At 37.7% G+C, this 27,943-nt stretch overlaps 1 protein-coding gene across 2 annotated transcripts; it reads left to right on the forward strand.

Moving 5' to 3' along the window:
* Window positions 1–585: 585 nt before the first annotated feature.
* Window positions 586–26,761, forward strand: ARL5A (ADP ribosylation factor like GTPase 5A). 2 transcript variants are annotated; one of them, XM_061135724.1, is made up of 6 exons: window positions 591–872; window positions 11,273–11,333; window positions 12,466–12,613; window positions 14,370–14,453; window positions 19,165–19,316; window positions 22,230–26,761. In XM_061135724.1, the coding sequence occupies exons 1-6, from the start codon at window positions 827–829 to the stop codon at window positions 22,276–22,278; spliced, it is 540 nt and encodes a 179-aa protein (XP_060991707.1). In that variant the 5' UTR covers window positions 591–826; the 3' UTR covers window positions 22,279–26,761. The 2 variants fall into 2 exon arrangements, with proteins under 2 accessions (XP_060991708.1, XP_060991707.1); XM_061135725.1 differs by lacking the exon at window positions 14,370–14,453 and having other exon boundaries at window positions 586–872.
* The last annotated feature ends 1,182 nt before the right edge of the window (window positions 26,762–27,943 follow it).

Genomic DNA, 27,943 nt, shown 5'->3' on the forward strand with positions numbered 1-27,943 from the left:
GAGTGAATAAATCAAGATCGTTGTCTTGGGCAAGATTAATCTGCAAGTGGAGGGATATTGGAAAGGGAACAACCTTGAAGTACAGGACGGCCATAAGGCCACTGCTTAGGTAAAGCCATCCTTTTGGGTGTCGGCGTCGAGATTTGAGGGATAAAGGTATTCAGCCCCCCTCAAAGATCCTGATGGAATCCATATCTTTGAAGGCTAGGAGGTGGGGCTTTTGATGTAGTGTGCGAGCAAGGTTGGGGAAGAGCACTGGGCACTCACTGACTTGTTCACACTATGGCTCTGTGGAAGAAAGGTAGAAAAAACGCCAAAGCAAGCAGGCTAGAGCCACCTGCCCCAACCCGAAGCCCGCTTTGCCTGACCCTACGGCTCAGTCCCTCCGCGTACAGGTCCCTTAGATTGACAAGTAAGCCAGGGCCAGGCGGGCGCCCTTTCCCAGGCCCCGCCCCTCCGGCCGCGCGCCTGCGCCTTCCCGTCCCCTCCGCCCCGCCCCGCGCCTCCCCCGCCCGCCTGGTCGCCGCCGCCGCAGCCGCCCGAGAGGAGCTGGGGAAGGACGGTGGCCCGCGAGGCTCGTCGCAGACAACGCGGCGGCGATGTCCGCGAGCCAGGCGGGAGCCGCGGCGGCAGCGGCGGGGCCTCGCGGACGGCACGGCGGCCTGGGCTTCGGCCTTCCTCCGGTTCCTAGGAAGCGGGCCGACGGCCAGCGCGGCAGCAGCAGCGGCAGAGACGGAGGCTCCGGCGCGTCTCTCTCCTCCCCTTGAGCCTGAGCCGGGGGAGGCCAGGCGGCCCGGGTGGCTGGAGAGGGGTCCGCTGCCCGAGAATGGGAATTCTCTTCACCAGGATATGGAGACTGTTCAATCACCAGGGTGAGGGGCTCGGGCCGAGCGCGTACGGGTGGGGGAGAGGGTCACCCGTGGCCTGGTGGGTGGGTGGGGGGGTGGGTGGGGGGTCTCCGAATACTTCCGGAATGTGGGCGCTGCGGTCGCGCGCGGTCTCTGCGCTGGGTGCGGGCTGTTGGGGCTGCGGGCCTGGGGCTGGTCGATCCCACTCCCAACTCGGGAATGGTTCCCGACTCGCTGCCCTTTTGTCTTAGGAGACCTTCCTAAGAAACCCATTCCGCAAATACACCCATTGCTCCGATTTCTGTTGGGAATGGAAAAGGTTTCTTGCCCCACGTTCGACGGCCCTGAGTGGCCCAGCCTGATTCGCGTTTCCGTCCTTTTACCTTCGGCGATTGGGTTTGCACACCACGGAGAAGCACTGGGGTTCTCCGGGATGAAGGTTATAAGTTGTGGCCCCAAACGCACCTCTGAGCGACCGAGGATTGCAGAATGCGGAAAACACGGGAAAACTCGCTTGATTTAGCTAGTACATTCAGGTTTATCAGCCTTCCTTGCACCTCCACTTCCCCCCTCCCGCTTTGGGAAGATTCTTCTGCCTCCTGAGTAGTGATGGTCCTCTCTCCATTCGCCAGATTTGTATCTGTGTTTAAGGTTAAGCTTAAGGTCATTTTCCTCCTCGTGTTTCTTGTTTCTTATTTAAGTGGAGGTTTTTATGGCTGTATTTAAAATGTAAAAGTGACCATTGAAAGCACTTAAAAATCATATCATGTGAAACATTTGTTAACTGTAAGTGACTAGTAAGTTATCAGATATGGAGTGTATTATCATAAAGAGATGCTTCAGTTCATCTAAACTCAAACATAACCTTGAAATGCATATCAGATTTATTGAAATTTGTTACAAAAGTAAGTGTAAAACTGGGGGAAGGAGGATGCAATTTTAACAAAAAGACAAGACAGCATTAAGATACAAAATAGTTACTGATGTACTTTCATTTCTTTTTAACTCAAGTTGGGTGATTCATCATCCCGGCTGTCAATAACTTTGTGTTTTCCTCCTGTGAAGCTGGTGTTACTGTCACAGCCCAAAAATTTCCAGTAAAGACTTAAATGAATGGTGGCATCTATTATGTGCAAACATCCCTGCCTCCTCCTTGGTGATCCAGCTGCTCCTACAAGAAGGCAATGGGAAGGGAGCAGAACTGGAACTTATGATCTCTAGTTTATCTTAAAAAAAAAAAAAAAAAAGATGATAGTGTAGATCTCATGATACTAAATGGAAGAGCAACATTGCAAATGATGTGGAGAATTTTCATGAACTGGAGAAAGCCCCTTCTAACATACACTGTCTCTAGCTAGCTGTTTCTGTTGAGAGAAGGGCGAATGGAAACCAGTCACTTAACCTTTGTCCATCTGGGTCTCACCTAGAGTAGCAGGAAATCTTGACTGTATGACCATGGAGCCCACAAATCCTGAAAACTTAATCTGTAGGTCTTAAGAATTGAAACTTAACATTGCTGTGTTACTGGTGGTACTTATAGTAGATAGTCTATTTTAATGTTTAAATCGGTAGTATTGTATTATTTTTAGCAACGCTAGTATTTCTACTCTACTGTGAAATTTAGAAAGATTGCTCATTGATCTCTAGTCCTGCAAGAAAAATTAGGTATCCCCACTTTCTGTTTTGGGTCAATGATAAAATTGTCTCTGTTAGTGAAGAAAGAATTAGAACTTTGCCAGCAGCTGCTTGATAGTACTAAATAATGATGTATGCTTTGTTACCACTAAAAATCACTGAGTAGTGTTCTTATTACCTCTGTTTTGTGGTAATTTTTGACTGGATCTTTTTTCCATATTGGGAAATAGTAAGAAATTAATGAAGTTTAAAAATTTAGATGTCAGCATTATGAAAATGTGGATAAACTATTTCCTGTTAAACAATGTGATTGTCTTATCAGCAGGGTCACTTTAAATCTGTCAGGTACTTGTTGGTCTATTAGTTGTGTATTAAACTTTATTTTACCTCCGGAAGATACAGAACACAGCCCCATGTTCTTTTCACATAAACTCTTGGAAGGAAGTTTTGAGGGATAACAGAATTTGCTGTGCTAATGAAACAAACTGTGTGACATCTCTATCTCCCTTTAGACCAACTTTTTCAATTTAAGCTTAGCTAGGTTGAGTACATAGTGAAAACTAATTGTATACTGCTCAGACTTGAAAACCCAGAGGTTGCATTTATTTGGTACTTAAATTAATAGGGTACAAAATTTGTCCTAGATGCTATTGTATATATCATTTTTTAAAGTTTCTACAGTCCTTTGAAGTAGTTTTTCTTTTCTCCTGAAAATAGGAAACTGAGGTACCAGTGGAATGATTTTCCTAGGTGATCCAACTGGTAAATACTGCAGGAATATTTTGCTGACATTGGGCTTAAAGAAGTGACTGGCATCGTTTTTTTCCTGTGAATTCCCCACCCCCACCCCCCATTGCTGTTTCTCAGTTACTAAACTGTAAGTCTTTACAACTTTAGGGCTTGGAAGAGTTGCCACTAGTATCTTTTAGCATAGAAGGGCTTATGATCAGTACTCCATTTGTTCATTGAATAAGTATTTTGAACACCTGTTTTGTGCTGGGGTCTCTTGTAGAGGGCTTCCCAGGTGGCGCTAGTGGTAAAAAACCTGCCTATCAATGCACCAAAGACACAGGAGACACAGGTGGGGTAAACAGAGAACAAAACAGACAAGACCCCCTGTGTTTATGTGGGGAGATAAGCTGCTGATCCTAAGTCGCTTCAGTCGTGTCCGACTCTGTGTGACCCCATAGACGGCAGCCAACCAGGCTCCGCTGTCCCTGGGATTCCCCAGGCAAGAACACTGGAGTGGGTTGCCATTTCCTTCTCCAAGGCATGAAAGTGAAAAGTGAAAGTGAAGTCGCTCAATCGTGTCCGACTCTTAGCCACCCCATGGACCACAGCCTACCAGGCTCCTCCATCCATGGGATTTTCCAGGCAAGAGTACTGGAGTGGGGTGCCATTGCCTTCTCCGGGGGAGATAAACTAACTTCGTCTTTATAGATAAAATAATAGCAGTTAATATTGACTTGCAAGGTTAGGGTCTATGTGTTTCATGCAGTTGATTTAGCCTTCACCTAATTGATTTACTCTTAATAAGAACCCTGTGAGCCTGATAATCTCCAGTTTTTAAGACAAAGAAACATTGGGTAACTTGTTCCAGGCACTACGATTAAAAGTGATAGACCTTTGGTGCTAAGTCGCTTCAGTCGTGTCTGACTCTTTGCTGCCCCATGGACTGTAGCCCACCAGGCTCCTCTGTCCATATGATTCTCTGGGCAAAAATATTGGAGTGGGTTGCCATTTCCTTCTCAAGAGGATCTTCCCAACCCACGAATTGAACTTGAGTCTCCTGCATCTCCTGCATTGGCAGGTGGATTCTTTACTACTAGTGCCACCTGGGAAGCCCTTTTACATTAAGACTTTAACCAGGATCATCTAGTGCCTGAGTTGGTGCCCTTGAAACCTAACAAAAACTTCTTTGTATAAGAAGGGTTCATGTTAGATAAAAGGAAGAACTTTTAGACTCTCATGTGAACTGTGAAAGAAGTTATGAAGTTTCCTCATGGAGAGCATTGTTGCATTCTACTGATGAGCTCACAGAAAAGGAATGATCCATTGTGAATGAGTTCTGAAGAAGCTGCCGGTGCCGCCGGACCTGGTGCTGGGAAAGCCACCACTGCTTCTGTTGTTCTTTTCATCGTGTTGGAATTCAAACATGTAAATGAGTATCTATAGAAGCTGAGTAGCCAAAGGGGTGAACTGTGCCAGTTATTGAAATTTTAGCTCCAAACTCACCTTTTTTGTGTGCTCTGTGCATACAGAGCTGAATCCTTAAATCCTTGTCTTTTAAAGGCGCGGTGTTAAGCCTTGTTGGTAGGTGGCACCGCAAGAGGAGGGGGTTTTCTTTCTGGATACGATGTGCCTCTCAGCAGGCTCCTGCTGCTCGCGTGTGTGGACTCCTCCTCCAGCCTCTGGCTCTCGCACTGTCCAGTGGTCACAGCAGCTTCCTCTGGTACCCACTTCAGTTGCTTTCAGAATGGAGGTCCTCCAGGGAAACACTTGCCAGTGAGCAGCTTTCCCCAGCGTGCTAGAGGGAGGATTTCCAGAAAGATCCCCTGGCGAGTCCGCGCAGCTACTTCTCTGACATTCAGTGAGCCATGGCCAGGCCCTCAGCAAGGTCTGCATCTCAGTCCTGGGGAGTTGTGGGGAGAAGCCCTGTCTCAGCCCTGGGGTGGTGAAAGCGCTGTGTATTCCTTTAATCTTTATTGTTACTTCTTGTTAGCCAGTCCCTCATTACTCCAGTCCTCTGGAGTAGTTATTTTTAAGTTCAAATTGCTATGTGGTTTCTGTTTCCTAATTGGATCTCTACTTTTGTCATGTATAATTGTTGCTTTTCATTCAGCAAAGTTTTTTGTCCCCCCCCCCACCCCCCACCGCCAGCCAAAACTTCACTACCATTGCTATACGTTGCAAGTTTATTTTCAAACTTTGTTTTTTTAGTTGATGATGCTTTTAGATTTTGCAAATTGAATTTTTAATATGAGGGACTTTATTGGTTATCTCCCTTCTAACCTTTATGTCTTCCAAATCTGATTTATTTATTCATTCATACTTTATTAAGTACATGATTTAATCTAGATTCTGTGTTAAGACCTGTGAAAACTATGGTATACCTGACAGAAGTGGGATTTTTTTGTTCCTTGTGAAACAGAGTCCATGGGACTTAGTTTGGATATGAGGTGAGAATGAAGAATCAGGCTGACACTCAGTTTATCTGCCTTAGTATTTGTGTTTTCTAGCTTTGGTATGATTCACAGAGAGAGAAGTTCTCCAGGATAACGATGACTTTTTTTTTTTTTTTTTTTTTTTAGCTTAATTTGCTGACTGGTAGTTGGCAGGGTATATATTGACTTTTAGAACCTGTCAGTGAATAGAGCTGGTAGGCTGCCTGAGTATATCAGAAGGAAATAAAGAAGGGAAACAAGCATTTTCATGGCAAAAGAGTCAAGTATTGATTGGGAGACTAAAGCCCAGGTGATAATGCAAAATTCCATCCAGGTACTGTGACAGTGTACAATTGTTTGAACTTATCTGAAAAACTGCAAGAATGCTGTGGCACAGATACTCTAAAAGAGAAATCATACTAAGTAGTAAACTTGTCATAAATCACATGCATCAAAGCACTGAAACAGCCAAAAGTTTTGTTACATTTTTGCATAATAACTGTCTCTTATATAAACATTGTATTTTAGGTTCTATGTAGTATTTATTTTGAAGTGCATTGTAACACTTTAGCTGGAATATGTGTTTTTCATAGAAGTCTCTTCCATCCCCGTAGTGAGAGAAACAGGTTACAGTGGTGAAAGAATCTAAGGCTATCAGAGAAGGCTGATTATTAGAAAATGTGAATAATCTAACACTATAGTTGGGGATAAACCAACTCTTCACCTTTGACTTGGCACCTTTATCTTTGAGCCCATTGCACAATGATGTCTTAATTTTATAGTTCTCACTGTGACCCACATGCTATACCTCAGACTTAGGAAGCTGTTGAAAATAGCTGTGGTGCTTTATTGTAAAAACACAAAAATTCAAATAGAGAAAAACAAGTCTTGGGAGGAAGTAGATATAAGTTGGTATTGAACGTGGCTTGTGGGTCTTAGGGATGAAGAGGTGAAGGACCTCTGGCTCGTGGCCTCATTGGACTGTCCTGATCTCAAGACTGAGCCACAGAACATGGGGCTCCCCAGAGGTTTTCTGGATTCTGCACATGTTTGATGCTAGATCCTTTCTTCTTTTTAAAATATTTTAGCTACTAAAAAACCTTCATGTGTTCAAATACGTTAGCTTGTATTTCCTTGATTGACGTTGGAAATCTGCTTTATGTCTTAAGAGTTTGGGGGAATATTTGCATATTTATGCTTTTGTAGGTGACGGTTTTTCACTGAGTTTGTAAAATTAGTTAGAAGAGGGAGGTTGTTTCCAGTATAGAGAGTGGTTTGAGCTGCTTCTTTACTTCCTCTCTGAACATCTCTGACACTCTTTTCTCCTGTTTATTTTCTACCACACCAGACATGAATTCTCACCCTGTATCATCCACTATGCCTTCTCTCCCCAATGGTCTGCTTTTATTTCTAGGCACTTGTGAAGAAAGATTTAACAAGACTTTACATCTTTATCCACCAAATTATGTGACCTAATTTCATCTTATTGATTCTCTAGTTCATTCATTCAGTGGCTTGTAAAAGACATTGTGTCCTGAAACTGTTTACCCCATCCTATCTTGCACTTGTGTCAGGAGAAGATGAAATCCCGCTGTGAACTTCTTGTGCCATCTGCTTTATCTCAGTGTACGTGTTTATTGCACAATGGTTGGTTCACAGTAGTTTGACTTTATCATGTTCATCTTGTGGTCAGGTATGACACAGAATCCTCCTTTAGTTTTTTTTCTTTTTTGCCTAGTTAGTCTTTCCTCACAGAAATGGTAGAAAACGTGTTTGAAATCAAGAAATAAGTCCTATGGGGCATGGCTAAATTAAGGAGGCCACTTTAAAAACAAAGCCAGGTAGGATTTTCTGCTAAAAGCAGTTACCCTAGGAGGCCAGATAATTATCTACTGATAAGTCCTACTGTTACTCAAAATACCTTTAACTCCTTTTAGAATTTTTTTAGAGGCACATTTTAAAATCGTATCATTTAGGGACCACACCTCAGTTAATAATGAAAAGGTAACACTCATCTTAACTGCCTTTTACCTTATGACTGAGATGATACCATGTGACTCCCCTCCCCTTTTAAAATCAAATTCATCTTCAGGGGTTAAACGGCGACCATTGGGAGTGTTCAAAACAGCGTATCTCAGGCTCTGAAAGCAATTGCAAGAGAAAATTGCAAAATATTTTGAAAAATGGCAGCATGGTTAGAATAAGTGTTTAACCACCTTTAGGGACTAAGGACCTTGCCAGAGATAGTGCTATTGTATTTGTGATCTCTCTGTGTAAGATACATACACACACACATTTTTTAGTTACTGTGTAGTTATGTATCATAGATCCTTGCCTAAATTTGTATTGGTTTTGCCCCTATTAACTTTGTACCATTTTTAGAGTACCATTTCTCTCGTTGATCAGGGTAATTGTATTTTCTTCCTGAGTACTGGCAAGTCTGTCTACATTTAGTCCTGCAGCTAATACAAAGAGGTTGACAAAATAACATTCCTGAAACTTAAAAATAAGCTGTTTTATGAATTATATTATTAAAAACTGGTATTCTATTCAAGTGGGAAACTAAAAATTCGTCGATAAGTCAGAGGTCAGAAAAGAGCCCAATGTGAATTCTGCTTGTATTAAAATGTTTATAATTGCCAGTATTACTAGAATTGAAAAAGATATCTGTCGTCAAAAGGGGAGTGCTCAATTTGAGGACATAGAAAAATATAGAGTCAGGGAAAATTGCCATGCCATTTAAAAAACTTCCCAGGTATAAAGGTCGCCTGCTCCAAGGATTCAGTAATCTGGCCCTGTTGAGGTGTGACCTTCCTGTGAAGATGGATTTGCCACTGCCTTTTTAACATTCCCTTTGAGGAAGCCAGTGCTCCCCAAGCAATCTTCTGATTTTAATCCAGTCACCCTGTACTTTTCCTTAGGAAGAAATTGCACTTGTCAGGTAGTTCTCATTTTCTCACTTCGTTCACCCTAGTCATCTCTAAAGAGATAGACTAGGCCCTGCATTTTTTAAATGACTTTTAAGAACCTTTGTTGGGAGAGCATGGTCACGTCACTTTAGGATGCTAGTGGTTCTAAGCTGCCTGCTCTTCAAAGTTATGAGTGACTGGACAAAACTGATTTTATTAAAACTTTCTGGGACTTCCCTGGTGGTGCAGTGGTTAAGACTCTGCACTTCCACTGCAGGGGGTGCAAATTCAGTCCCTGATTGGTGAACAAAGACCCCACATGCTGCACAACCTAAATAAGAAAGCACTGGCCTGCTAAAGCATATTATTTAAAACAGTTTTTTTTTTCTGTTTACTTGATCTTCATATTTTTGTGTAACAGGAAGTACCTATATAGCATTAGGAATTCCTCTTAATGGTAAATGTCACGTTTGGAAAACATCTACCACCTGACTGCAAAAGCTTTTTCTTGAAGAGCTCCTTTATCCTTAACATATCTTATTTATAGAATGAATATTAATTCAGCATTTATTATACCAGAAAAGTTGCAGTTACTAGAAAGTACCCTTGAAGGGTGTCTCATTAAACTGAGATGATTAGTGTTCGTGTAAATCATTATAAGTGCTCTGTTAGAGGTGTGGCAGAAGAGCAGGAGAAAATGATTTTTCTTGGGAAGCTATACCTTAAAGATTAGTAGGAATTCTTGAAGTGGAGAATTGGAGAAGATAATTCCAGCACAGGCAAACACTATGAGTAGAGGTAGAGAAATGTTTGCTGTGGACGTAGTTGGCAGCTTGTGTAGGAAGAACAACTTGAACTCCAGCTTAGATGCCTGGTGGTCATGGTGAGGGATAAAGCTGAAGCCTACTCATTTGGGACTGGCTTTATATACAAGGCTTAGAACTTGTACTTTGTTTTCCTGTCAAAGTGGAGAGCCATCATTTAAATAAGAGAGTAGCATTACCAGATTTATAGTGTAGAAAAATTACTCAAGAAACAACAGAAAGATGGATTGGAGATAGTCCCGTTAAGTACAGTAAGAGATGAGGAGGACTGCAGCTGGGACAGTGGGGAGGAGGTAGGTTCAGAATATATTTTTGAGGGAGAATAGAACCTAGTGACAAATTAGATGTTGCGGTTGAGGGACTCCAAAGGCATCTGAAATAATGGTAATACTGGTAAGCAAGTAAAGTAAGATAGAATCAGGAAAAGGTTTGAAAATTGGGTTTGGGGATGTGTTGAGGGGCACTGTATCTATCCACTAAGATTGGAGCTTGGGAAAGATTTAGGAACATGGATTAGGAACTGTCTTTCTTGGTAGTGGGCACTGCCCAAGTGCTGTCTTAGTTATATAACCCTGCAAGATAGTATTGTCCCTCCCTGTTTTACAGTGAGGAAACTTAGGGTTAGAGGAATAAGTCATTTGCTCAGCGTCACACAACCACATGTGTTTTCCCATCTTGTTTCTGTTATCTGTTGCTGTGTAACAAGCCAATTCTTCTAAATTTGATGACCTAAAGGAATTATTTGTTACTATCTCTCATGGCCCTATGAGCTCAGCTGGAAAGTTCTGGCTTGGGGCTCATTTGATTACAGCTGGATGGAGCTAGAACTGGAGTCATCTCCGGCCCCACCTGGCTGCATATCCACGGTGGCTTCTTTGTGTCTGGCATCTCAGCTGGAATGGTTAGAACAGTGAGGGCAACTGTGCGGCTCCCTGGCTTCCTCACTTGTGTGCACAGCAGTCTTGGAGTGGTTGGACTTGTTACCTGGTATCTGGCTTACTTCAGGGGGAGTTGTCCAAGAGCTGGGCAGCAACTGCAAGGTGTGAGATGATCCAGGTGTGGAAGTCACACAGTCACTTCTGCATTTTGTTGGTTAAACACAAGTCTTAGGACCAGCCAGGATTCAAGGGGGCATGAATATCCAGAGACCGTCTTTGGAGATTAGCTTCCTCCATGCACTGCCGTCTTTGGGAGTCATTTTTAGACTGGATGGCAATAGACGGGCCCCAAGATACCTTGCTAAAATGTGAAAGGAGTGCAAGAAGACAGCCTGAGTGTTTGAAGGAGGACCCAAGGAAAAGGAGTTGGTGGAAAAAATAAATCAGGAGACAGAGGAAGAAAAAGTTGGAAAAAGTGATCTGTAGAAGCCAAGGGGGCAGGGAGTCACTGCCACCATAGCCATACGTCCTTAAATTTGGTTAGAAGGACCCTGTGGTTCACATGCGCTCAGATACTTAGAGATGCCTGCAGACAGCAGCTTTAAAAGGCTGCCCTTTTTCTCCCTGCCATTCTCCCAGCTCACCTGTACATACCCCATTAATGCCTTAAATTCACATTTAGAACTTAAGTAACTTGGTCCAGTGTGAAACATTAACACGTTGAGTCTTACATAAATTGTTGTGCTTGCATTTGGGATAGTTGACTGAGAGTTGGCTTCCAAGGAGTGGAAAGAATGTAGTACTTCTGGCTTCTTAGACGGGTGAAACTTCTCTATGTAGAATGAGGGGTTAGACCAATAGCATAATTCTCCTCTTGCTGTGATATTCTTTTGTGTTACAAGCAGGAATAAACTGCCATACACTGAATTATACCATGGTTGTAAAGAGTAGATGAAATGGGAAAATTTTTAATTTTTGATTAATAAATGACTGTGTTTTTGTTTGTTTTTTCAGAGCACAAAGTTATCATTGTTGGGCTGGATAATGCAGGAAAAACTACCATCCTTTACCAGTTGTAAGTACTAACTACCTAAAAAACTGTATCTTTTTGTTTTTAGTCACTTTCTCTGCCTGAGTGATACTTAATTAGCGAAAGCAGTAAAAAAATTTTATGGAATCCACATTACTCTGTAAGAAGGCAGGTTGGCCATGAACCAGGAACCCAATTTAAGCAACTGCTTCTAGAGAGCTAGAACTTTATAGGACATTGAGTGTGTTGTTCAGTTGTTTTGCTTGTAGAGAGGAGACAAATATTTGTTTCTGTAGTTTCTTGGAATGAAACTACAAAGTGTTCCAGCTAGTCCACTACCTAGTTCCACCTCTGTTTGAACTCTTCATTCACTCTTTTTTTTTTTAAGTTTCAAAGAGCTTTATTGTTTTTATATAACACGTGATAGTGATGTATTTCAAATTTTACCAAAGAGTGCATCTTAAAATTAGGGATGGTTCATACCTGTGATTCCAGGAATATAGTAGTTTTTTCAACATAGAGAGTCCAGTATGTGTATTTGTTAGTATTCTTCTGAACATAATTTATGTGTGGTGTTGTGATTCTTCTGAACATAATTTATGTGTGGTGGTGGTGGTGTTGTTTAGTCGCTAAGTCATGTCCGACTCTTGTGTGACCCAGTGGATGGTAGTCTGCCAGGCTCCTCTGTTCATGGGATTTCTCAGGCAAGAATTCTAGAGAATTCTTCTCCAGAGAATCTTCCCAACTCGGGGATCAAGCCTGCGTCTCCTGCATTGGCAGGCGGATTCTTTACCATTGAGCCACCTGGGAAATCCTACACGTATGTGTAATATATAGTATCCTGTTTTTATTTATTTATTTTTTGATTTGGAGTACAGTTGCTTTACACTGGTATGTCAGTTTCTGCTCTGCAGCAAAGTGAATCAGCCACACATACATATATATCTCCTCTTTTTGGATTTCTTTCCCATTTAGGTCACTGCAGAGCACCAACTAGAGTTCCCTGTGCTGTATATACAGTAGTGAACCTTTTTTTCACTCTTAATAAACCTAGTGGAAAGGGGATATTTGGGTATAAAATATAAAAGGAGGTTATGCTGATTTCTCCCTTAGTTGAAAAATATTCAAACAATCTAGTTTCTTTGCTAATTGTTATATATTTGAACTTTTTCCCCAGTTCTATGAATGAAGTTGTACATACGTCCCCAACAATAGGAAGTAATGTAGAAGAGATAGTGATTAATAATACACGTTTTCTAATGTGGGACATTGGTGGCCAAGAATCTCTTCGTTCTTCCTGGAACACTTATTATACTAACACAGAGGTATGTTTCTTAATATACTAAGTCATTTGTGAATATAATACTTGGGAAACTCTTTCTAGATATGAACTCTTAAAGTTATCTTTTTGAAATATCACAGTATGTTAATATTAATATAAGTAGACTTGAAACATAATGGAATCTTTAGTTCCCTGTTTCAGGGTCATTGTTCTGTACATCCATTCTCATTGAACCTGTGTAAGAAGAATTGTCGATTGATTAGTCTGATTTTATACTGATCCCAGAGCTTGTTGTAAATAATTGTTTTTCTAAAGAACTCCATTTCAGTTTGTAACTTCATTTCTCTTGTACTATTTACTTGTGTCTGCATAGAGGAAATCCAAGTTAAGCGAGAGGATTTTGGTGGTTTGAATCCTTGTTCAAAATTTTACTATGTATTTTCTTTTATGCAATGCAATTGCACATTGAAGAACTCTTTTTATTATAAAAGTTTAGATGTAGTCATATGTTTTGTTTACATATTATTTGCCAAGAGGAAATTCTGACATTTGAGAGCTTCACTGTATAGACCTTGTAAGATTAAAGGCTGTGACATTTGTTTTTGTAGTGCTGGTTATAAGTTAATAAGTCTCCAACTGTATATATGGATGAATATGATATCACTGAGGCACTATTAAATGTCTCTGATGACCTGATTCCCTAACACTCTGTTAAGAATTTGATCATGTCCTTTGGAGAAGGAGGAGTATATATATGATTAGTATTTCCATATAAAATGCTGCATGTATTATAAATTCATGCCAACATCTTGAAAATCAATAGCTTTGTTAAAAGGTTTAGAGTAGGACATGTTTTAGAGTAATATAACCAGATATCAGTAAAGTCTCAATGAGAGAAGAGGTCAAGTAGCAGTTCTCTTATCCATCTGCATTGTGGTTGATGAAATCTGAAGAATAGAAAAGATCCTGAAAATGAAGTGGTTTATCTGAAAATGAAAAGCTAATTCTAAATAATATATAGTGTATACTAATACTAGGCAGTCAGAATTACCTTGGGCATAACCAGTGCCATCGTAAAGTGACTTTACCTGCTCCTGTTTCCCTGGTGCCTTTTGGTGCTCACGGAGTTGAAGGAGCGGCATTGTAGCTCAGTCCTGCACGCCTCGTTTATGAGTCTCTGCATCTTCTGATGCCGGTCTTATCATCAGTTCAGGAAAGAGTCGTGCTTGCTATAGCAGGGGCCACTTATATAAGAAGAGGGCATGGTTTTAGATACAGATTTATTCTTTCAGTTTGTTGATTTTTTTTTTAATTAGCTTAACTCTCATATTACTTTATTCTCATACACCTGCCCTTTTAGATTTTTAAATTGACATTAATAAATAGTATCTGTCTAGAAGTAACTTAAATTTAGGACCATAATATATTTTTGTCTTATGGACTTACAGTGAAAATAGAATTAAGATATTAGATATTAATTAAGATATTATAGAATTAAGATATTAATTTAGAAAATAAACATGTTATATTTTGCTTAGTTTACTAGCAGAATATTCTAATAGAATGATGACATCATATTGCCTTTTATTTTCTCTTAAAAATTAGTAAATATGTTTGAATTAAAGATTAGACCTTTAGGCTTCACAATGTATAGTGGGTATCTCTGGTTTTCAGTAATACTGTACCATAAAGTTCTAATTTCTTGATAGTTGTTAGACTGTAAATCAAATAAATACTTGATAAATTTTACAGATAGCAAATTATGTAATCACTAATGACTTTTTTTGTAATTATTTTAGTTTGTAATAGTTGTTGTGGACAGTACAGACAGAGAAAGGATTTCTGTAACTAGAGAAGAACTCTATAAAATGTTAGCCCATGAGGTAAGTAGGATTCTGGCATTAGATGTGTGTTGGGAGAATATTTCTATCACATTTTTACTTTCTATTTTCTCATGGGGATACTGTTTCAGATTTTTGGAAAAAATAATTCATCTGCTGAGTTTGTAATTTTGACACTTTCCAATTTTCAAGTGTATCTGGAAGCAGTAGAAAGATTGTGGAGTCGGTTTTAGATTTTTAACTCCATTTATCTTAGATAAATTTGGTTTAGAAGTTTTCCCTGACAAAAAGATCTAAAATGGCTTTCATTTTTCATTTGAAATAGATTAATCATACAGAAGATTATCATTAAGGCTTTACAGCGTCTTATTTCTAAGACACACAGCAAGTTCTGATTATAACTCAGTTATCTGACTAATACTTAAATTTGTTGTCCTTTAGTCTCTGATATTTTTCCCTCAACTAAACAAAACTATACAACTAGCCACATTTTCTTAGTTCTTGAGAAATATAACTGTTAACGTAATTTGAGAATTAAGTGGACTGAGTAATATAGTCAGTAATGATAATAGTAACTATAAAATCATATATTATTTGTAATAGAGTTGTACCTCTGTGTTAGCAGAGGTTTGGTTCTAGGATGCCTGTAGGTGCCAAAATCCAAAGATGTTCAAGTTCCTTGTATAAAATGGTACAGTATTTGCATATAACCTATGCACATCCTCCTGTATACTTTAAAGTCATCTGTAGATGGCTTATAATATCTAGTACAGTGTAAATGCTATGAAAATATGCAGCAAATCCAAGTTTTGCTTTTTGAACTTTCTGGAATTTCTTTCCTGAGTATCTTCAACTTGAGGTTCATTGAATCTGTGACTGCAGAACCCATGGATAAGGAAGGCCAACTGTAGTGGCGTCTGATTATTTTTGCTTGCCTTTTATCACAGATGTTACTTTTTCAACTCAAAGGTGGAAATAGAATAGTAAATACTTAAATGTGTTGTATAATCTTTATTTGAGTGGAATTTTAATAAAACTTAAGGAAACTGGGATATCTTTGTAATAAAGTTTTATAGTTTAATATTGATTCAATGGTTTGCTTTTGTGATTTTCATTAAGAATTTTGGTATGTTTCACATGTAAGGAAACTTGGTGAGGTAGTTATGTAAATTGAAGTTCCTGTTTTGCTTGTGGTGGTCATACCCACCAAGATGCTATTTTGAACTGATTCTAGCAGTTGTTAAATCCTTTGGAATTAAAAAAAAAACAAAAACTCATCTTGCCTTTGTACATGTATTTAACAATTTTCAGTTCTAGTTTGAGAAAGAGTAAACAATAAAAGAAGCACAGGCTAAGGATTTTTAAAATTTCCCCTTTGCATTTTACAACAATGCCTCATTCTTCAGTTTTTACCAAAGAGTTGTTCTATTGTTTTATGAAGACTTTAGAAAAAGAAAAGTAAAACGCAAAATGTATTTGTCTCTTGACTATATTTTTTACTCTGTTAACAGGTAGCCTTCCTATTTGATTCTTACTCCAATTGGCCAATATGTAGGGCATCAGTATTATAAAAAGTCCAGAGAGTAGGGCTCTAACTCACCGAGTCGTTGGATTTTATGAGTTGAGTCATTAACTTGCATAGATCAGTTAACCTCATCTTTTATGGATTAGCACACTGAGGCCCAGTAGTTTATGTGACTTGATGAGCTTTTGAATTTAAGCATTCACATCATTCAGGCTCTTCTCTAGGAAAAATAGTAAAAGCCAGAAATAGAGCCTAGCTGGAAAGTGAAAGGAGAAGGGATGAGATTACCAGAAAAGAAGGGAATTACAGGTGAAATTGGAAGTTGGAGTTAAGTTACTTAATAGGGTCAGGAAGAGCCAATAGGCAGCGTTCTGGGGAGGAGCTTCCAGCTCAAGGATGAGAATTTGTGAGTGAAAAACAAATTTCAACATGGGTTAGTCAAGTGCTTTATGCATACCATAATAAACAACAGTCTTCTTATCATCACTAGTAATGATTCTGTGTATTATGAAATACAGAACTACTGCATTTAAATACATTTCTGAAAGCTTCATCTTAAATGAAGCGCAAAAACGTTTGAAACTCATGAATTTTTTAAAAAATTCCAAAGACAAAAGAATAGATGAATTTTATTCAGAATGACTCAACTTCTAGTAATTATCTTTACAAATGGAGTTTGAGAAACAAATTGACAACTATATATGGCATATAGACAGTGCTGATAAGTAAGTATGTCTTGTGTGTGCTACTGTTCATTTCCTTGACCAAACTAAAAACTGTTTTTAGACTTTTAAGAACAGAAGTCTGTGGTATGGAGCAGAACTTTTTCAAAGTGTTTAAAATGGGTGATGTACAAAAGATCACCACTCTTTACCTTGTACTTTGACCTCTTGTTAAGTCAAGTTAACAGCCTTAATCCAGTGTATCTCTTTTCTACTATTAGCATAATGAATACTTTGTTGTGAAGTTATTTTAATAAAAAGTAAAGAAAGACTTGATTTTCCTCTTTTCCTAAATAATTAAATGTAGATAACATAGCTTTAAAAAAAAAATCAAGAACCTTACATAAAATTTGAGCCTTTAATATCTAGAAAAATTACATTTGATATGGGTTTTTTTCCTCTTTTTTTTTTTAGACATTGCAGTACCTGGCTCTGTTTCTTAGGTTTTCCAATTTTCAGTCTAAGGGCTTCTCCAAATAATTTTGTTACTAAAAGTGATGAATATAGGTTACTTATAAATAGTATAAACTATGTGTCCTAACTTGTGCCAAATATTTCTGTTGTCATATATTTCTAAGGTTTGTTCCTTGAGCATGCCAGCATTACCTGGCATGACCTATATAAAGATTTCAACACACACTGGCAAGAAGAGATAGTGAAACCTAAATGATAAGAAGATAGGAATTAAATCCCATGGAAAGTCCATCTACTCAATGATTCAGCCATATATCAACTATTGATAACTGTTCCATGTTCCTATTAGGATAAGAGAAAAAAAAATTCATATACTTGATAATGCATATGAGCATTAGTGATAGGTCATCTCTTCAACTTTTTGCCTTATATAAATAGACAGGTGATCTGAACTATAGGTGAAACAAATTGAATTGGAACTCTCTTGGGGAAGGGGTAGTATTTTATTTTATTTTATTTTTATTTGAAGGATAATTGCTTTATAATATTGTGTCGGTTTCTGCCATATATCAGCATGAGTCACAGAGGTATACATATGTTCCCTCCCTTTTGAACCTCCCACCCCATCCCGCCTTTCTAGGTTGTCACAGAGCATGGGTTTGAGCTCCCTGAGTCTCACAGCAATGAATAGGAACTCTTAGAACTTAATGTTTTCAGAGCAGTGGTCCCTGACGTTTTTGGCACCAGGGACTAATTTTGTGGAAGACGATTTTTCCACAGTCCCGTGGAGGGGGAAAGAGATGATTTCCTGATGACTGAAGCACAGTACATTTATTGTGCACTTTTATTTCTATTACTATTACATCAGCTCTATCTCAGACCATCAGGCATTAGATTCCGGAGGTTTGGGACCCTCGTTTTAGAGTATCCCTTTTCTGACTGTTATTCGGGTAACTCTGTCCTTCTCTGTAGAACTGTAGTGCCGTCCTGCAGAGGGCACTCTAACTCAGTCAGTCTCCGAAGTTTATGTAAAGCATACAGCAGAAGTCCTTTTAACCAAGTAAGAAATTTACTACTTCTGTTGTTTATTTACTTCAGAAAGAATGAAAAGCCATCGAGACTGTCTTCTAGCAAGAGTAAACAATGTGGAACAGTGTCTGTTTAAACCTACTGAAGATTCTTGCTTCAAACACACATACACATGATTGAAACCAAAATTTTCTCACTGAGATCCCTGAAAAGAAGATGGCATTCCACAGAGCTGGGAACACTTGCAGACATAGCACCAAAACCTTAGTTTTCTCTGTATCTCTTAAAATATATAGGCAGAGTTTTATGAGAGTTCAGTCCACTAGTTAAGTGGATCCATCATGGTTTCTTAACCCAGTATTCACGAATGGACTTTAGGATATCTATGAACACCCTAAAATTGTACAAAAACTTTTTTGGGCATATATACATATGTCCATTTTTATGAGGGACACGTCCATAACTCTCCTTAGGTTTACCAAGAAAGCTCTACCTAAAGTATAGGTTGGGCAAGAATTTTTAAAAGCTCTTAAGTGCCACGCTAAAGAGTAATTGTTTAGTTATTGTTTAGTTGCTAAGTCACATCTGACTCTTTACAGCCCCATGGACTTAGCTCACCAGTCTCTCCTCTGTCCATGGGATTTCCCAGGCAAGAATACTGAAGTAGGTTACCATTTCCTCCTCCAGGGGACCGTCCTGACCCAGGGATCAAAACTCTGTCTCCTGCATTGGCAGGTAGATTCTTTACCATTGAGCCACTTGGGAATCCTGGAGGAATGGTTAGACATGTACTAAATAGGAAGATGTGACTGTTAAATAGAGCACGTGGGACCATAAAAATGTAATCTCGGACTGTAAGAAATACGTAAATACATGCAGGTATAGATTGATTAAATGTGTTCCGTTCCATTTGATGTTTACTTTCCATCATAAGAGCTATGAGATACTTTTATGTAAAGTAGTTGAGAAAATTTAGGTTACACAGATTATCAAATATAATCTGTTAAGTTGGAAAGTGTTGGAAAAAATGAACTGACCTTTACAGTTTTGTTTGCTTTTGTAGGACCTAAGGAAAGCTGGATTGCTGATTTTTGCTAACAAACAAGATGTTAAAGGATGCATGACTGTAGCAGAAATCTCCCAGTTTTTGAAACTAACTTCTATTAAAGATCACCAGTGGCACATCCAGGCATGTTGTGCTCTTACTGGCGAGGGGTAAGATATCGTCTTCATGAATAACATATATTTAGCTTTAAAACATGTATTTCTTTCTTTCTTTTTTTTTTTTAAATAAAAAGTTTTATTGGAGAAAAATAGAACCACCACGTACACAGGGAAAGGAGCACAGAAATTCAACTGATACAGAACTGAAAGTCACAACTACCCAATGTTGTTTGCGATTACTTTTCAATTTCTTAAATGGCTTCCCTCAATCTTTTAAATAGCCTTGCCAATTTTCAGCTGAAATAGAATCAAGTTTTCAAAAAATTAAGAGCCTCAGCGAAGGGACCAGCTTTTAAGATAACAAAGGTGACACCAATGGGTTGCCATTTCCTTCTCCATAAAACATGTATTTCTTTTTAAAATCAAATATTTAAGGTTACCATGTACAGAACTTTGTGAGGGAGAGATGTAAGACACAGTCCATGCAAGTCAGGAAATCGTTTCTGCACTGTCGGTGAGGCTTACATTCTAAGAAAGGAACTGGCACTTGCTGATAGGTCCTGTGCCTTACGTGCTTTCTACAGAGCGTATCATTTGTTCCTAACAGTCATGTAGTTATTTTAAATTCATGTTTTATGCATAAAAAAGCTGAAATAGATTTGCATGAGGGACTGGTTTGCAGATACGCCATCAGTGTTGCCAAAAGGGAGTTCCTGCACTTCAAAAAAGAAGAGCTAGAATTAGAATGTGACAGGAGGGTCCTTGGCCCTGGAGGGAAGGGTGGTTCCTGCAGTAGAATCTTGCCCTAGTCTGGTGCCCAGGGGCGAAAGGATTTCAAGCAGGCAGAGCTTGTCAGCCTTGCTATAGGTAAGATATGGAACATATAATATATGAGGCATAGCTAGATAGTGTCAATAATTCAGTGTTTGGTTTACCCTTCTCTGTGACGTTGAAAGGAAGGAAATTTCTGCCACTGCAGGTAAATTCATATCTATGCCTCAAGCTTCTGCCCTTTTCTAGCCCCTGAAGAACCCCACCCCCAAATTTAAGAACTAAATTGGAGATGAAGCCAAATCTTAGTGAAATAGAAGGCAATGTTACCTGATTACAGACATTTGGAGGAGCATAGTTATTAGAACCTCAAAACAGCAAATCTGCTCATTAAAAAAAAATCAGACAATACTATCCACATGCTCGTTTGAGTAAAAATATCTTCTACACAGTTCTTTGTCAAATAGTTTATATACATATACACATATAGGATACATATATAGATATCAGTATATCTTTATTTGTATTATCTTTATCAAAAGTCTTAAAGCGAAAGCACTGATTGTAATACTACATCTGACAATAAAGATAAGTGATCTAGGACTGATAGAAGATTTAACTTATATACTTTGAGTAGTTGTGTGGAAAATACATCATTAGTTAGGATACATATGAATTCTGGCAGTTTTAATGTGTTAAGAACGTTACTTATTAATTTTTGTGGCAAAATATATATATTATAAAACTGTTCATTTAACCATTTTTAAGTGTTCAATACATGGGCATTAAGTACATTCACAGTGTGATACAGCCATCACCACCCTCTATTTTGAGTTCTGGCAGTTTTATTTTTAAAGGGGGACATCAGCAGATGATGCCATCTTTTCAGTTTTGGGTTTATGTGGCCTTCCATTTACAGGAGTTAGCAAATGGAAATGTTTGGTTTAGGGGAAATGTTGTTTCCTGTGTAATCTGACCACCTTAGTCTTGGTTTTAGTATTGGTGACATTTTGACTCCCACCTCTGTCATTTGCTCAGCGCTGTAAGGTCAGGCTCCCTCTGTAATATGGGAAGGGTTCTGGTCCTGGTGCTGTGAAGATTAGATACTGGATATTAAGTGCTTAGTGCAGTTTCTAGTTTGCTCTTAAGTCACTCCTGTACCTTTAACAGTGGAGAAATTAATTAATTTACTCATCTTGTTATTGTATCATTTCCTATGAGTAGCTTAAAGGTAACGAATTAACAGGAAAAAAGTATGGGCGTATATCGAAAAAATCGTTGATTTACTTCATTGCCCTCTTTTCCTTCTATTTCTGTTGTCTTTACATTTTTAGACTTAGGCACAAAAATCTGAGTTCTGGCTTTTTAAATATTAATGTGGTAGCATTGTTTCTCGTATTTGTAAAACCTCCTCATAGATATTGATTGATGCTTCATTAACAGTCCTTCATTTTGTATATTTCCCTCTTGCTAAATAAACATTTAGATTCTTTTACCACAATAAATATCTCTTTCTATATTTTAGTATGCTCAATTACCCATTGTTCAATGATAACTGGTGTTAGTAATATGAGATTTTATTTCCTTCACATTTTTTTATTGCATACATGTCACAAATACTACGTGCATACTTTGTTTTAATAGCTACTATATATTAAATATCCTGCCATTTCTTGTTCATTTATATTGTGAGCATTTTGTCATATTGTAAAACAATCTTTGAAAGGAATTTTTTAATACATCATCGTATGAATGTTCCATAATTTGTTAAATTTTTTCTCTATTGCCAGACATCTAGATTTTAGTATTTCATAGTAAAAATGCTTTCATGAACAGTAATAATACATAAACATGTCTTTGTCTTTTTTAGGATATATTTCTAAAAGTAGAAAAAAGGGTAGAGTGTTGGTATTTTAAGCATTTTTGATACTTCTTACTAAATTACTTTCTATGAGCATTCACTATGTAATTTTTGAGCTTCTTTTATGTATCAGGCAGTATTCTATGCACTAGAGACATAACAGAACCAAAAATGTATGGTGGTACTGAATGAAAGGATAGCACCTACACTGAATATTACTGATTTTTTCTAATCTTTGTTGTTTATATAGATAAAAAATGGTATCTTCTTTTAGTTTGCTCTTCATAGCTTTTTATTTGAGAATTTTATCAAGATATTTTATTTTTTTACAGGTTATGCCAAGGACTTGAATGGATGATGTCACGACTTAAGATTAGATGATCTCTCCTGACCTCTTCTCATAGACTTTGTGTAAATGAAGTGCTGGACTTTACCTGAAAGCTGCAAAAATTAATGGTTTAGATATATTTATAATAAACTGATTTAAACATTTAAACTTTTTCTATAAGAAGAAAAATTAAGACCACTTATTTGAAAACACAGATGAAGTTTCACCTTTCAATCTGCTTTCTCATTAGTTCCTTCCAAAGCAAGGTCTTAAAGCTGTGATTGACATTTTTCTCATAATGAATCCTCTCAGGACACTGTGTAGCCTGTGGTAAGTACAAAGGGAGAGGAAGACATTTTTAACTTTCAGAGCTTTATTATCAGTATAACCCTCCCTTGTTGAATGTCGTTCTCTTCCTGTTCCATTAAGTCAAAATACAAATCAGCACAGATACTCAGTTTCCAATATTTTAAAATGTAATTATGAAAAGTATTTTACATAAGGTTGTGTATGTATTGTGTATATACCTCAAGTTCGAGTTAATGGCTTTGAATCATGTTCTTAAAGAAAAGCAAATAACACAGAAACTAATATCCTTAGTTACAGATATAACGGGATGAGTACTGGCATTGATGGTGAGTGCCATCTTGTACTTCCTCTGTGTTCTCTGTATCATACTAACCCACCCCCAAATCATTGAGCCGCTCTTTTAAAACAAAAGAAAGGACAGAGCTTCACATTGTGTCCCTGATTTTTTACTGAGCAAATCACATACATGGAAAGCTGTAATCCAGCTGAGTGGAGTGTCTGTCATATTCTTGACTTAGTATTACTGGTGGACAGAATAGCACACTGAGCAGTGATCAGATTGCTCCCTTTATTGGCTATCTAAATTTACTGAGTGAATTGTTAATCCATTAATTGGCCAATCATTAATTGTGATTAAAATTATAAAGTGATTTTTTTTCAGCATTAATTGGAAACTGTTGTGTGATTTATGTCTACCAAGAGAAGTATCACGCCATAAACATTGTCAAATAATTTAGCTACAGTCTTCTTAGATAACAAATTATATGTCAAGCATTTAAAGTGAATTTGAGATGAAAGGTGAAGCGTATTTTCTAAGCAGTGAAGATAATTTGAAAATTCCTGATTTCTTAGGAGTTGAAGTAGGTTGAGGTTTTATTTGTGTCTAAGTTTTCTTTTATCATCTTTATACCATGTGAATGTATTGTTTGACAGTTACAAAATACGAATTTTTTTTAATGCTTTTAAGAATTTGGTTTAAAAATTGATCAACGTAATGTATTTTATTAAGAAGTAACTTAGCCCCCAAACTTTATATGTTTTCTTGGGTATTTCTTTTTTCTCCACCTGAAAATCTGAGATATTTCTGTTGTAACTGTAAGCAAACTTATCCTAAATGTGTTAAAACATATTCTTGGGTACTATGTTGGTGTATCTTTCATGCCCTGAAAATCTGATGACTAGTGCAAAACTGGCGTGTTTTAGAATATTCAAGGGAAAAAAATTACTTTTAATCCCAGCCTTTTAAATTTCAAAGATTTTGATGAGAAATAGTACATACTATAATTACTGACAAAACTCGGAAAGTTCCTTTCTATAAAATCTAAAATACTCATTATATAAATCCAAGTCAGGCATGGGAGATCAGTGTTTAAAATTATATTTTGTTTTATATTTATATTATGTTCAAAATGCAAATATAACACTTTAATATTTGTCAACTTCCTTTTAAAAAGTAAATCCTAAATTACTAACTTTAGTTGTTCATATATCCTCACACTTTGAAATCACTGTAAGGAATTGCTTGTATATTAAAAACTCAGATCTATTTTGTAGATGTTGCAGTGTCATCAGAAACAAATACTCTGTAAAGTAACCCAGCAAATCCACACCTTTTATCCTTTTTGCCTTTCAGTTTGAGTAATTATAATTTATTTCCTTGGATTGCCGCCACATCAGTTCAACTGTATACCCGCACAGTCCGTCCCTTGTCTTCAAGGTGTTGGCCAAAATTTAATCTTAATTGGATGTTTAAAGTGCGTCTTACCTTGTCACAATTGGTGTAGTGATTGACATGGCATCATCTAGAATGCATGTACTCTTATACCACATTGATAAAACATGCTTTTTTGGTTATATCCTACCCTCTAGGCCAAGCATTAGAAATAAGATGGGTACCTTTATTGTTGTTGTTTCAGTCACTAAGTTGTATCTGACACTTTTGTGACCCCATGTACTGTAGGGTACCTTTATCCTTGTGCATAAAACCAGAATTACAGCAGAAAAAATTTTTTAATTTGTAATGTGAAAATACATCAAAATCATTTTAACAGTATTACTTCCAAATAACATGGAGCACCTCATGAATAGTCATATTGGCAATTTATATGTAGTTTTTAAGTGGAATTAAGCAAAGGGCATTGTTTTTGGTTTTTTAATATACTACGTTTGGGTTAAACAAACATCTTATTTAGGGTTATCATGCTCAACTTTGGAAAGAACAAAGCTCCATACCTCTGTTCATGTGACTGGATTTAAATATCCTATGTTTGATGCTAATTTTGAGAATCCTGTAACTTCTCTCAATACCGTGATAAAAGGAACCATATTGCTAAATGCATTTAAATATGTTTAATTTTGTCATGTAGCATTTAGAAAGTATATCTTACACATTCTGATGAGGATCCTTGTTTGAAATTTTCCAGTTCTGTCTTCTTTGGCCCTCATGGATGGGCAAAGAATACATTGAAGGCTGGTGGTTTGGGGTGCAGAGGAAAGTGGGTAGGGAATATGACATTTTGCCTTAAGAATAAAAAAGTGCTTCACCTGCTGTCTGGCATTTTTAATGCAGGTAGTTAAAGTGATTTTAGAAGCACGGCATGGAATAGAAAAGAGTTTCTGTTTTCTGGTCTTGAAGAAGTGCCTAGTAGGTAGTGACAGTGGGATCAGAGAAGTGCAGGGCACCGAGCAAAGGCAGGAAGTCCCTGAGACATTCTTGTCTCTCTTGTCTGAGTGTATAGTACTAAGATGCCTAGAAATGGGATTCTGCTGTCCCATCTCTTAGGCACTTTACATTTCTTGCTGTGACTACAGCAACTACATACAGTACAGACAACCTCAAATTTTGTCTATATTAGTGTAAATAGAAAAACTGTAGACAACTTTCTGGTTTTCTCTGCAGGCCTTTTCGGGAATTTATCTGTCATGTTCTACTTTGTATATAGGGGACAGCAGCACACCCCAGACTATCAGTGCACTCTGGGGTTATCTTCTCTCAATTGCCCAGTTGTATCCTGAAATGAATCCATCTTTCAAGGCCGGGTTTTGCATGACTTAACTTTGAACCCTGCCACTGTCCAAGTATAATCTGGAACTTCTTGCTTCAGGATTGGCTTTCCCATAGCTCAGCATCCCCTGCACTCCTTTCCCCATCAACGAAGATATGTTCTCTTGGTCCTGGAGATATTCTCAGCTTTACCTCTATCCATTATTCTCCAAACTGCTAGCCTCTAAGTTGGTTCTCTGGTCCTGTGCTATCCTCCACTGGCTTGATTCATTGATTTGCACTTTGCTTATTAGAGAGTATTGTCAGAGTTGTTGAGTACATCACAAACTGGCTTGCTGTGTGCACAGCACATAAATGCCTGCAGTCCTTTAAATTATACTGTATTTAGCGTTTTAATGCTTCTTAATTTTAGCTTCTCACACTGAAAAGTAGATTCAGAAAGATAAGTACCTAGACTGCCAGCTCCTTGAGCTGCTAGTTAGATGTGAAAGGGATTAAGTTACACATGTATTCTCTTCCCATTCCAAAAATGAGGTATATGTTGAATAATGTCCATACAAAGAGTATGAAGAGAAAGACGACAAACCAAATCATATATGTAGTGCTTAACCTGAAGCCATCCCCACATCCTTAAAATCATAAACCACATCCATTTCTCCCCCTTACATTTACTTAAAGAACAGAGGTAAATATTAACTGTCCAGAGGAATTAGCAATGAGACACTTATCCTTACAAACTAAACCTGTTGAAATGAACTTTAAAAAACATCAGAATTATCAGCCATCATGTTATGACACTGTAGATGCAGATTTAATATAGAAAATAATTTTTTTAAAGTTCTGCTTATATGAAAACAATACTTCTATATCATGCTCCCACAAAGAATGTGTGGTATTTAAGACCGGCGCGGTGGAGTAAAGGAAAGAGTTTTAAAACTTCGGATGCTAAAGAGTGACTGCTTCTATTAAACCCTAAAATTGTGTATGGAATTATGAAGAAATTGTAATAGGATACAGTTGGGTTAATTATGCAATATATCTTATCAATTGTCTAGCCCTTGTGTATTGTTCTAAAAACTAAAGTTTGAATCTTTATGGTCTTGCCTGCTAGATATTATGTTCTTTGGTAGAGAATTCCCATAGTCTGTACTCAACAAGTGCCTAAAATCGATTTGTGTTGATTTTTAAGTCCATCTAATAAATTATATGTGTTTTCTATGGTATTATATGTGCTTGGCTTACTGATGATACAGCCTTGAGGGTTTTTAAGTCATAATTTTTGCTTTGAATAAAAAGCCTTGAAAATGCAAATACCCACCCTAACCTTGCATAAACCGTAGGTTAAGGAAGCACGAGCAGAACCATTTTTCCTCTTTCCAAGTACAAATATCCCGACTCCGGTGTTCGTTAATGCCGAAACTAGAAAAAACTCTGTTGCTGTTTTTCAAAATAGTTTTCACACACAGAAAATTATATTGTGTGTTTTAAAACCTTAGTAAAAGTTTGTTGCCTGTGTAAGAGTAGCCTCTTAATTCTCCTCATGCTTAGTGGTTAGTAATTTTGTCGTATCATTTAGATCTTGCACCATTTCATGTGCATGCACGCCAGAATCCTTCCTCTTTAGATTCTTCTTGAAAAATAAAATATTTGATAGGATGCTGTTATGTTTCTCATATTCATTCTTCCTTTTTTTCTTTTTCTTTCATTTTCTTTCTTTCCTTCTTGCTCCTTCCTTTCTCCCTCCCACCCTTCCTTCTTTTTCCTTCCTCTTTTCCATCTTTCCTTCCTCCCTTCTTCCTTCCTTCCTCTCTCTCTCTCTGTTGACTGTGAACTCTAGGGGCAAAGACTTGACTTTTTTCAGTGATTTACAATTATATTTTGTTTCTATTTTAAACAATCTTGCATGAAAAGTGAAAGGTATATATGATTTTAATTATTATATACTATTCTCTTCCCAAACGTCTTACATTTGTGATATAAAGAATTCCTCTAATTATTTTTGCTTGAAATAGTCCTTTAGATTAGAGTAGCTTTTTCTTACTTTATGTCCCTCTATGGTTCCTTAAGAGGAAGTGATACCTGCAGAGCACTTTTAAAGATATTTTTTAGGTTAATGTTCAAGATAACACATTGAAAAGAAAGCTATAATTATGTCCAATGAGGGCTCTTTTGGTTGCTAGAGATGAGGAAAATGTATACTGATTTTAATTTGTGCTTAAAATACATTTTACTAATTAACTATTGATTTTTAAATATGACACATTCTTCTTGTAGATATTAATCTTCCTTACTGTATTTTCCTAGAGAAACCCAAATGAGGATGTGTTCCAACTAGTCTCTGTATATTGGCATATATGCTCTATGTATATTGACATAATTGAAACTGCATTTAATACACCAAATTA

Source organism: Dama dama, chromosome 33 (assembly GCF_033118175.1).
Source record: "Dama dama isolate Ldn47 chromosome 33, ASM3311817v1, whole genome shotgun sequence".
Classification (NCBI taxonomy): domain Eukaryota; kingdom Metazoa; phylum Chordata; class Mammalia; order Artiodactyla; family Cervidae; genus Dama; species Dama dama.